At 35.0% G+C, this 11819-nt stretch overlaps 1 protein-coding gene across 1 annotated transcript; it reads right to left on the bottom strand.

Moving 5' to 3' along the window:
* Positions 1-352: 352 nt before the first annotated feature.
* On the bottom strand, positions 353-11791 carry LOC117327477 (mitochondrial pyruvate carrier 2-like). The gene is made up of 5 exons (XM_033884481.1): positions 11641-11791; positions 9776-9816; positions 7921-8005; positions 7411-7522; positions 353-2578 (listed from the first exon to the last, which is right to left on the bottom strand). The coding sequence occupies exons 1-5, from the start codon at positions 11732-11734 to the stop codon at positions 2533-2535; spliced, it is 378 nt and encodes a 125-aa protein (XP_033740372.1). The 5' UTR covers positions 11735-11791; the 3' UTR covers positions 353-2532.
* Positions 11792-11819: the final 28 nt, after the last annotated feature.

Genomic DNA, 11819 nt, shown 5'->3' with positions numbered 1-11819 from the left:
GTGGCTAGTGATCAATCGCTGCCATATAAGCGACCAGGCTTACCACTTGCTGACTATATTTGAATCAGATTAGAAATGGATTGTCTATCTTTCATCAACCACATTTATGTATAAACACATAAATTTTAACTAATCATTATATTGTATATGTATTGCAGGTAGCAGCCATCCTTTGATTGAATGGAAATTAACCCATCTCTACAAAGGAATGTGTTGGTTTTCATTTATCAACTGTCATGAGGTGTTCCAGTAAGATAACCTCTACAATACCTGTATGTTACTGATGTTACTTGGATCAGCAAATCCTAGTTTTCCGAGAAGCTAGTTACAAGACATTGACAAACACTTGGCATTATGGTTTCCACATGTTTATTTTCTTCTTTACACATTCATATATAAAACCTCAATGTTTCCCACATTCTCAATGAAAACTCGCATTCCAATTGATTTTTTTTTAAACTTGTAAATTGCATGTTTGTTTAAAGTTTGAAAGGAAATTTTAATCCCTTAAAATAACAATATTTTCATTAATAAAACTAATTTACAAAAAAAAAGTTTGGAGGGGGAAATGCAAATTCCACATTTGAATAAAATAATTATTCAAGCATACTATGGATTGAATATCAACTAAGAGATTGGGCAGCTTACCATCCTTTCCCAAAAATACTTAAATCCTGTGAAATTTTTCTTTAGGTTTCTTGAATAAACTGAGTATTAAACACACTAGTACAGGTCAAGTAAGATTTTCACCAAATTGTGATGGAAAATGTAAACATTCAATGGTACAATATAAACTTTGTTCATTCTGGACATTTTTTCTGTGATTAAAACATCTACAGTAAAGATAGGGAAGCAAGTTGTACATACATACTTTTATATCGCAATGACGAAGGAGACCAACGTGTGTTAAGTATCGAAAAAAATTTTTTTATCTGGATTACATAGCATGTAAATCCAAATTCTGCATGTAAACATGAAATTCTGCAGGAGCTTATAACATATCCTCTAAATTTATTTTTACTTTTTACACTCCTTCAATAAAAATCACTGTAATTGACATAATCAAAACGGTTTTTGGAATTTTCAATATTTTTCTGAATTTTTACATGTTTTGGGACTGGGTTTTTTTTGAGAATCAAAGCAGGGGAATGAGACATATTTCCAAGGAATTCCAGAAGAAGAAAAAACTGAAAAGTACTTCTTTTAAGTTGACAGGTGTGTATTCCATTAAAATTAAAACCTTCAGCTGTATAATACCAGGTATTGAATTATGAGACTATTTAGTAAAAGGTTCAAATTGAGCACACTATATAATGAGATAAAAATAACTTTTGATAATTAACGTTTTCAACAAAAATATATTTCCATATAATAATTGAATATAACAAAAGAGAAATGATAACTAACACAGCAATTCAATAATCCTGTAAACATACTTATTTCAGTGCATTTAAATTCAAGTGCGTAACCAAATTACAACCGATTAGAGCCGTTATGAACTGGCGCCACCATCTTTGCAAAAATATACACAAACTGCAATTAGCACAATGATTATTTAGCGGAATGCTTAAAGTGCAAAAATCTCTAAAATAAGAGTATCACTAAAATATTTATGTTTACAGTATTTTAACAGCTTACCGCAGGGCAAATGTAAAAACAAGTTATCCCGTTAAAAATGAGGGCAATACATTATTGGTGATGTAGAGAAGATATGAGCATTCATTACCATGGAGATTCTTTATATAAAGTATCTTCTGGAAACTCCCAGAAGATGCTTCAACAGTAAATGTTCAAGCATTCAAAATTAACAATTCTATGATGAATTCTTTTAAAATTTTCAGCACTCTGGAAACCCTCTGACTGGTTGATCAAATGTTTTATCACCAATCCTAACATCTTATCCTATAACCATAGTCCTTGCTATTTTTATCAGACAATAAAGACACACCGGGTAATATGTTCTATACAATATCTGGGCAGATTCATGGAAATGCAAATAAACTTCCTTATATACTGTGTAATAAATAATCCACCACCACCCAGCCCCATACCGCATCTTATTGCAAGAACTTGCCACCACCTATCCAGTCACTTTGCTGGATATTTTCACAAGGGTTGTTTGGCTTGTAAAGGTTCCTAGTCTGGTTAATTCTTGTAGTTACTATACTATAGCTAAATCCTCACCAAATTTAGTTTATCATTTTTTCCATTTCACAACCACATCTTTTTTTCAGTTCTAATTTGCTATCTTACCCGTGAGTTATTCCTATATAACTTTTAATAAAAAATACTTATTATCCTGATTCATTTGTATTTTTGAGAAATATTGTCTTTCTAAAAATTACAAGTACAAGCTTTTGTGCAAAATTCCCTTTGACATTAATTTCACAGAGTAAGGTATCTTATATATTCATGATTAAGTTAGTGTCATACACAGAAAGTCTACAATTGTCAAATTAGTTTCTTAAAATAATGGTTGGCTAGATATTGTCCTTGAATACAGTATAATATTTGGAGATTCTTGGAAACTGTTCACTTCTGTAATTCACTGTCTTTGTTTTTGATAGATTGTTGGTGCCTGAAATGATAAAGGGTAGGTATGATTGTTACTCAAGAAGTATATCAATATTCACAAATCAGTGAATTCACTTTCTTAATAAAATAAACAATAGGTTTTGATTGAAATGTTTGTTATAGACACTGATAGATATATTGAATGTTTAAAACCGGAAATCTGTTTTAGCAATAAATGATAAAAATTATCTTAACCCAGATCAGGTTCATCTGAATCCAGATCAATAGACAAGACGTCAAATTGATTAAATCATTATTGTATGAAATCCAAGAGAAATCAAAGTACTGAAAGTACTGTAGGAGGCGTTAGTCAGATGTAAAAGGAGATATTTGAAATAAAGCAAGAATACAAATTAAACTGATACCAACATGACTAAACATTTCCACTTAAATGTGTCAAACCAACCGGACATAATGGTTTTCACAGTCCTGATGAATGTAATGGTTTAGACTGTTCCGATGTACATAATGGTTTTAACCATCTTAAAAGTTGCAAACCTACTTCTAAAAGTAGTTAAACATTTCTTATTTCAATCAAACCTTTACTTAAAAAGTCAAACATTTTAAATTTTTTTTCAAATCAACGTCTACTTAGGTACATGTCATTAACATTCATACTTTAAACCATCTTTTATACTTAAGTAGTTCAAAATTTGCATTTATGTGTTTAAAACAAACTTATATTTTATAGGCCTGGGTATTAGAAACGTCGAAACAATAAGATAAGCATTTCAATAAGTTATAGCAATACACGATATGTATTGAAAATACAGGGAGTGTCTGCTACTTTTTTTGTTGAAAGTGTGCAATGTCTTTCAATATCTTTCAATATCTTGTAAACAAAATTGTTTATTCCTTTCTATTTTGATCTTAGAATAATATCAAAATTAGATTGACAGCTTTTAAAAGTTATTACACTTTTTTTTAACAAAGACCTCATTTTTAAGGACAATTATTTCAAAATTAGATATCAATTCCATCTATTTTAATAGATCCAATGTCAATATTAACAATAAACTGTGATTTGTGATTTGTTGCTTTTTAATTTACCACCAAGATGTAGATAATAGCCTAGTAGCTATAGGTACTGTATATAAATATACAGCGTTTTACATGCAAAATATTGAAGAAAACTTTTTTATATTTGATATCAATTCAATATGATTGTATAAGAACCTTGGGCCTATTTTTACATCAGGATTGTGTTCATCTCTTGGTGTCCAGCAAGATTATGGAGTTGGGATCCGAATGGTTTCACAGATAAAACAAGAGGCCCAGAGGGCCTGTATCGCTCACCTGGTTTTATGAGATATGAAACAAGAATGATGCTCAAATTTCTTTGTCGCTGGTATTTCTATGTCAATATATCATAAGCATTTTATATGGGTACATGTACATTGGTTTATTGTTATTCTAAAATTGTCGAAATTAGCGAAATTGACCTATTTTGGTCCCATCCTTCAGCCCCAGGAGGTTAACCCCAACATTCGTACAATTTTGAATACCCACCCCATAACCAAGCTACCATACAAATGTAGGTTTTATACCAAATTGTGCAATTAATCCATGAAATGAAATTGACTTTGGGTACAACCCCATAGGGATTGCTACCACACCAATGTGAGTTATATCCATAACTTAGTTTCAGAGAAACCAATTGACCCCTTTTGACCCTGCCCCCCCCCCCCCCCCCGGGGGTCAACCCCACCATTTTTACAATTTTGAATCTCTACCCAAAAGGATGCTACCAGTCAAGTATGAGCTATATCGATTGCTTAGTTTCAGAGAAGAAGTTATTTATGTCAATTGAGCCAAATTGACCCCTTTTGAGCCAACAATTGAATTGCAATTTATGGATAATTTTGGATTTTGGCAAGAAAACATTCTTTAAAGGGCATGTCTGCATCATTTTTAATAATTTGCCCTTGAAACTTCACACACACCTTCATAAGAGCCGGTTCTTTAAAATGTGAATGAAGGTCAAGGTCAGAGAGATAAACTCAATATTTGTAGCCAGTTACACATGTTACATGTATCTGTTTGCCAAATATCCAACCTTCATGTGTATGTGCAGTTTTGGGTCATTTTTTCATTTTGGTAGGAATTTCTTTTTAAAAGTGCCATATCTGCGTCATTTTGATTATTTGACCTTGATACATTTCACACACCTTTAAAGGGGCGGATTCTTAAAAATGTGACCCAAATTAATAACAAATTATGCTAAAATATGTGTGATGAGTTTCCTATATAAACTATAGTAAAATGTATCCTCTCCCCAGGGAGAATGCGACACATAGGGACCATGAAATTAACAATTTTGATAAAACAGCTTTAGAACCTTTTGTACAACATTCTGCGATATCTTGGTCTTAAGAAGAAGACCGACGCATGACGACATATCAAATTATAATGGTGTATATTATGAGCTGAATGTCAAAGGATTGTAAACTCTACAAATTGTATTATATTATCAGGCAGTCAGCCTAAATGTATGTTTCATATCTACCATATTAGAAGTTTGATGTTTTGTACGATATATATATACAAATTGTATACTTAATTTTTACACATACATTAAAGGAGTTAGCTACTTTCATAAATTAAGATGTTTTTTTCTAGAGTTTACTAGGCCGGATGAAATATGATCATGAGCAATCAGTATGGTCAATATGAGATTTGATAAAATGCCTCTCGTAGTCAACCACTCATGATCACTCAACTTCTTTTTGTAGGAGTCAATATTACATGTAGGAGAATTAAACTCTCGCGATGTCTGTTGCACATAAGTACAAAGAAATACATTATCACTTAAGCCGAAAAAAAATCACACTTAAGTAGCAATAACACATAATAGTCAAAAACCCAATATATGTGATCCGTGATAAGAAACAGTACTTATAAGCATTTTTGGCAATTTATCCTGAAACAGCTATAGCCTTCCATATTTGACATCCCACAGATTGTTGCTTGTATATATATATATAGTTTTAAAGGTCAACATTGGAAAAAACCTAAATGGTTATACATGAATTCATAATAAATAGAATTATTGACAAAAAAGTTTCATTTATTTTCACACTTTCTGGAGACCAATAAGGAGATTGATGAGCATTTTAAGGGATTTGTTCATGACATGAAAATCAAACATTTTTAATTAAATTTCAAAAGCAAATATAGATTTATTTTGAAAGTTATGAGGAATATTGATATTTGATAAAGTCTTATATTATATGGATTTGATATATCGATTGCCAATAGATATACATGTATTTATCATTTTACATGAAAACAACAAAAAGTTATATTACATGAAAACAACAAAAAGTTGTACTAATAGGTTAAAATGCAATTGGTATACATTTTGTTAATTTACAATGACTTTGTATTGTTTAAATATTCTATGTAATACAAACATTTCACAGCTTGGTGCGTACAAATGTATACATGTATATATATTACATGAAAACATTTGAAAAGGTTGAATCGTGAGCTGAATAATATATAAATAAGACAAGCTGGTTCAATAATAATTTAGCATTTTCATATATATTACGAGTGCGAGTAGCTACTGCATTAAACCTTATCACAAAAACCCAGATTATGTATATTGTCCCTGTCGGGGAAGGTACAGCACAAATGACCACCACGACAGATATGTGCCAGTTTTCTTAGTTTTAAAAAATAAACGATCGAATTCCATCACGCCATCACGTAGATCACTCTAGGTCTACCGATTCATAGATTTGAAACACAGGGACTTCGATCAGTTATCGCAGTAATCCGAAGGGTTCTGGTGTTGATATCGCCTTAAAGCTGATTAAAGTCTGCATATAGTATTTAGCAAGATCGTCAGAAAATTCGGACTATAATCGCAGTAGATATTGTGATTTTGTGGTCTGGCCAGGCTTGAACAACTTATCGTAAACAGTTTCGTCCTAAATAAACAAACGCTTATTTCAAACAGATTTAAACTTTGTAAGCAACTTGCCTTTAATTCATGTTGATAGATATTAATTTCTAGCGACAAACATCACACTTTGATGCTTCGTGTGAAGCCCGTGTCCACGTGCCTCCATTTTGACAGAGTGCTCGCTCACGTAAACAGACGGAACACGTGATCGCTAAATATCGGACCAAATCTCATAAAATCTCGTGAACAAACTACCAAGTTGTAAACAAAAGAAATGTGGTTAGCCCAAACCTGGAGGGTATTATGAAAATCGGGAATTTGTTTGCGCTTGCCGTCTTTATTCCTAGTAGTTATAAACAAGTGTCCTCTGTAAGGTAACGTCAGAATCTCGCAGTTATCTCCCTTCAAACAGTATTTTCGATATAGATTTGCAAAAATCGATGCAGGTGTAGATATTTACAAGACATTATTCTTATTGTTTATTCAAAATAGTTCCTGAAATGTTCACAACATTATCAGCATAGTTAATACATTTCTGTGCACATCTACTTTGAATGACGGACTACAATGAGGTGCCTCATACTTGGAACTAATAGTATAAGCGAATCATTACCCCTAGTTACAGAAATTACCACCAGAGGTCTCAAATTCCGGGCTTCCGCCGAAGAAAAATTTATACTGAATATACCTTTTTTCATGTAATAGCACTTTATTTGTAGTCTTGATAGTTTTCATAAATGTATATATAGTTCAACTACATCATATATGAACCGAAAGAAACTACAAAATGAACTGTGAAAGGAAATATAACGAAAATGAAAGTGAGAGATTGTGACGTCACAACTCGTAGGTGATTGTAATATGGCAGGCGTAAACGCCTCCATAAAAAACCAGCACTGGTACTGATTTTGCCAATAGGTACATACGTGTAGATTCTGCTGAGCTGAAGGATACCGGTTGCACCAACGAAGATATTTACAAGGAAGAGGTTGTAGTTCTTGGGGATGATAACTAGAGAATATCTGGCCCATATAATACCTGTGTGTAATGAAAGCAAATGATTAACTTCAATATCTCAAGTTTCAAGAAAGATGTCCATAAAGAGAGTATAAACTAGCTTTAAACATTTCCGGATTACTATCATATAACTAGCTGTCAGAAGCAATGACAGCGTTTTCTATTAATTGTGACCTTGACAAACTGATACACCAAAATATTTAGAAAATTTTGCATACTCTGTAAATACAAGAAGACTGGTCAAATCTTTTCAGAAGTCATCAGATTATGACCAATCTTTTAATAGAAATGTTGCCACTGACAGTCAGTGGATAGAGTATCTTGCAAGGCATGGCTACAACTATACAAACAGCTGTGTGAATACCTGATCATATTCAATAGATTCCTTTTGTAGTTTAACAAGCTTCAACTGGACTCACCTGTAGCTGCTAAGGCACCAGACTGAAATAGACTTAGCTTCTCGGCAGGACGGGCGATGTCACCAATACCAGCAATAACAAGGGCCTGAAAGAGACAAACAAGAACATGAACATACAGTAGTACAAATACCAAGTAATGGTAAAATCAAAGGAATAATCAATTAGTTACACTGGTATGGGATCACTAAGGGATAATCCCCTGGTTACACTATTACTAAGAGATAATCCCCTGGTTACACTGGTAGGGGATCACTAAGGGATAATCCCCTGGTTACATTGGTAGGGAATCACTTAGGGATAATCCCCTGGTTACACTGGTACAATTGTACTTCGTTTCACTGGTAGGGATTACTATGGGATAATCCCCTGGTTACATCAGTAGGGGATCACTAAGGGATAATCCCCTGGTTACATCGGTAGGGGATCACTAAGGGATAATCCCCTGGTTACATCGGTAGGGAATCACTTAGGGATAATCCCCTGGTTACATTGGTAGGGAATCACTTAGGCATAATCCCCTGGTTACATCGGTAGGGAATCACTTAGGGATAATCCCCTGGTTACACTGGTACAATTGTACTTCATTTCACTGGTAGGGTTTACTAAGGGATAATCCCCTGGTTACATCAGTAAGGGATCACTAAGGGATAATCCCCTGGTTACATCGGTAGGGGATCACTAAGGGATAATCCCCTGGTTACATCGGTAGGGGATCACTAAGGGATAATCCCCTGGTTACATCGGTAGGGGATCACTAAGGGACAATCCCCTGGTTACATCTGAAGGGAATCACTTAGGGATAATCCCCTGGTTACATTGGTAGGGATTACTAAGGGATAATCCCCTGGTTACACTATTACTAAGGGATAATCCCCTGGTTACATCGGAAGGGAATCACTTAGGGATAATCCCCTGGTTACATCGGTAGGGAATCACTTAGGGATAACCCCCTGGTTACATTGGTAGGGATTACTAAGGGATAATCCCCTGGTTACATCGGAAGGGATTACAAAGGGATAATCCCCTGGTTACATCAGTAGGGGATCACTAAGGGATAATCCCCTGGTTACATTGGTAGGGAATCACTTGGGGATAATCCCCTGGTTACATCGGTAGGGGATCACTAAGGGATAATCCCCTGGTTACATCGGTAGGGGATTACTAAGGGATAATCCCCTGGTTACATCGGTAGGGGATCACTAAGGGATAATCCACTGGTTACATCGGTAGGGGACCACTAAGGGATAATCACATGGTTACATCGGTAGGGAATCACTTAGGGATAATCACATGGTTACATTGGTAGGGATTACTAAGGGATAATCCCCTGGTTACATCGGTAGGGATTACAAAGGGATAATCCCCTGGTTACATCGGTAGGGGACCACTAAGGGATAATCCCCTGGTTACATCGGTAGGAGATCACTTAGAGGTAATCACATGGTTACACTGTTTGGGGATCTTTATGAGATAATCCCCTGGTTACACCGGTAGGGGACCACTAAGGGATAATCCCCTGGTTACATCAGTAGGGGATCACTAAGGGATAATCACATGGTTACACCAGTAGGGGATCACTTAGAGGTAATCCCCTGGTTACATCAGTATGGGATCACTTAGAGGTAATCACATGGTTACACTGGTTGGGGATCTTTATGAGATAATCCCCTGGTTACACTGGTAGGGGATAACTCAGGGATAATCCCATGGTTACACCGGTAGGGGATCACTAAGGGATAATTCTGTTGTTGTACTTGTACAGGATCTTTAAAGAATAGTTCCCTAGTTATCCAAAATCGTGAAAACAGGGCCCCCAACCTTACCAAGAAGACTTGATCTGAGAACTGACACTTACCCATTTGAATGATGGAGCCCAGAAGAATATTGTCTTTGGACCTAAAATACCAAAACAATCCATTTTACATGTATGCATAAAAAGCTTTCTGATGCAACATTTTTCATAATTTTTCATAATTTTTAAAGGTTGAACAACAGTGCCACAAAGGTGTACACAAAAATGCCTGTTTGACAGAGTATCTTGTTTTAAAATTTACATTTGGAAAGAGGGTTCAAAATTACACTGTAGTAATAATGGTGTCTTATATGTAACTCGATTCCAATCAAATGGTAACTCTTTATAATAAATGTCCTGATAAAAAAACAAAAGGGGAATCTGACTTATCATTAAGCTGATGCATTTCTCTTTGAAGATTGTAAAGAAGCCACAACCTACTTTAATGCCTGTCGATTTGATGTAATTAATCCCAAAATATTTCAATCAAAATCTTCACCAAATTTGGGTGAATTAATTGGGTAAGGATATACCGGTTATATCATTGTATAGTTGCCAACTGTTGGTAAACATAATGATTTCTTCGGCATCTGAATTAAGTGAGGAGCCAAATTACAGGCCTTCTTCGGCATCTGAATTAAGTGCATTAATTTAGTCGTATTAGGTAGTCGCTTTAAACACGTCAAAAATATAGTGAAATGCATTGGGAGGATAAACATTGATGTAGAGGTAAGTGATCAAGTGCTTTTAAAAAACAACCAGTCAAAATAGCATTTTCTTATTTACATGATAAATCTTATAAGCGAACAAAAAAATTTAAAAAGAGGTCTACTTTTTACACAAAATGATAAAATCATACACTGCATAGTGTATTAATGCAATGAACAACCACAGTACAAGCATGTACAGGTGAGTGATAAATAGTGGTACAGTTTATCAATTTGTATAATTTTTCAACCTTTTGTTTGCAAATGTAGTTTATAATATGAATATCCCAGTCTGCTTTATACACCACTATATCTTAGCAACATAGCAGTTTCAAACCAGTTCACAAATTATCATCGATGGCTACTGGGCCTTCAGCAAATGTCTTCAACTCTCCCTTGGGAGCATACCATCAGAGCTGCGATTTCAGTGCTAACAGCATGCACATGCCCTTTATTGCACTGCCCTACCAGGTACTCATTTATAACTGAGTCGACAGAAATACAATGCTTGGATACAGCACAGTGGCTGTGCCGTGACTCGAACTAGCGACCCTTTGATATTGCAGCCCGGAGTCCTTCCACTAGACCACCGTGACGGTGCCTCCAATTTTGTCTGATTATTATTCAAATACACTGGACACTTAACTGTATACAGGTTTGCAAAAAACAGAAGCCTATGTTAGGTAATATAAGATACACATATGTGTCCGAGTTCAGGGGATTTTCCCTCTGTAATGACAGGACGCATCGGACAGTTGGGACACAGGGGCATGTCTAGTTTTATATTACAAAAAATAGTCAGAAATACCTATATATATTGACGTCAATATATATAGGTATTTCTGACTACTTTTTGTAATATAAAACTAGACATTCCCCTGTTCTGACTATTTTTTGTAATATAAAACTAGACATGCCCCTGTGGTTGGGAGAAGAGCATCCCTGCAAATCTGTACCATTTCCGTTGTCAAGGATACTTTCTCACGGCAAATTATACCAAATTATCCGTCAGTAAAAGATAAGTTATTAAACAAATTAATTTAAGAATTTTGGTCGTTGGTGTCAGAAACCGCAGGTGCATTGTGCACCTATATGGCCATGCTTGTGCAGTTGAATCATAAACGTAGTAGGTGAACGCGAAGGTCAGTGCGTCACAAGTAACTTAATCTGCAAAGACTTAATTTGAAATCAAAAATAAATGACACTGTGATAATAGTTTACCTGCTGGGTGGTTCCATGTATCAGCGAAGCGTGCAGGAACAACCCTGTCCCCCAACGAAACGGCTGTACGATAAATGACTGACAGTCCCTTCATGACCCGTTTCTTGTTTTTCAGACCGCCTGTATTCCGAATGAGCGTAGGATTGCATGGTTGCACCAGTTGAAATTGGTCATGAAAT

Source organism: Pecten maximus, chromosome 5 (assembly GCF_902652985.1).
Source record: "Pecten maximus chromosome 5, xPecMax1.1, whole genome shotgun sequence".
NCBI classification, from domain to species: domain Eukaryota; kingdom Metazoa; phylum Mollusca; class Bivalvia; order Pectinida; family Pectinidae; genus Pecten; species Pecten maximus.
Note: the sequence above shows the minus strand (reverse complement) of the source record. Positions and strands in the feature narration are given on the sequence as shown.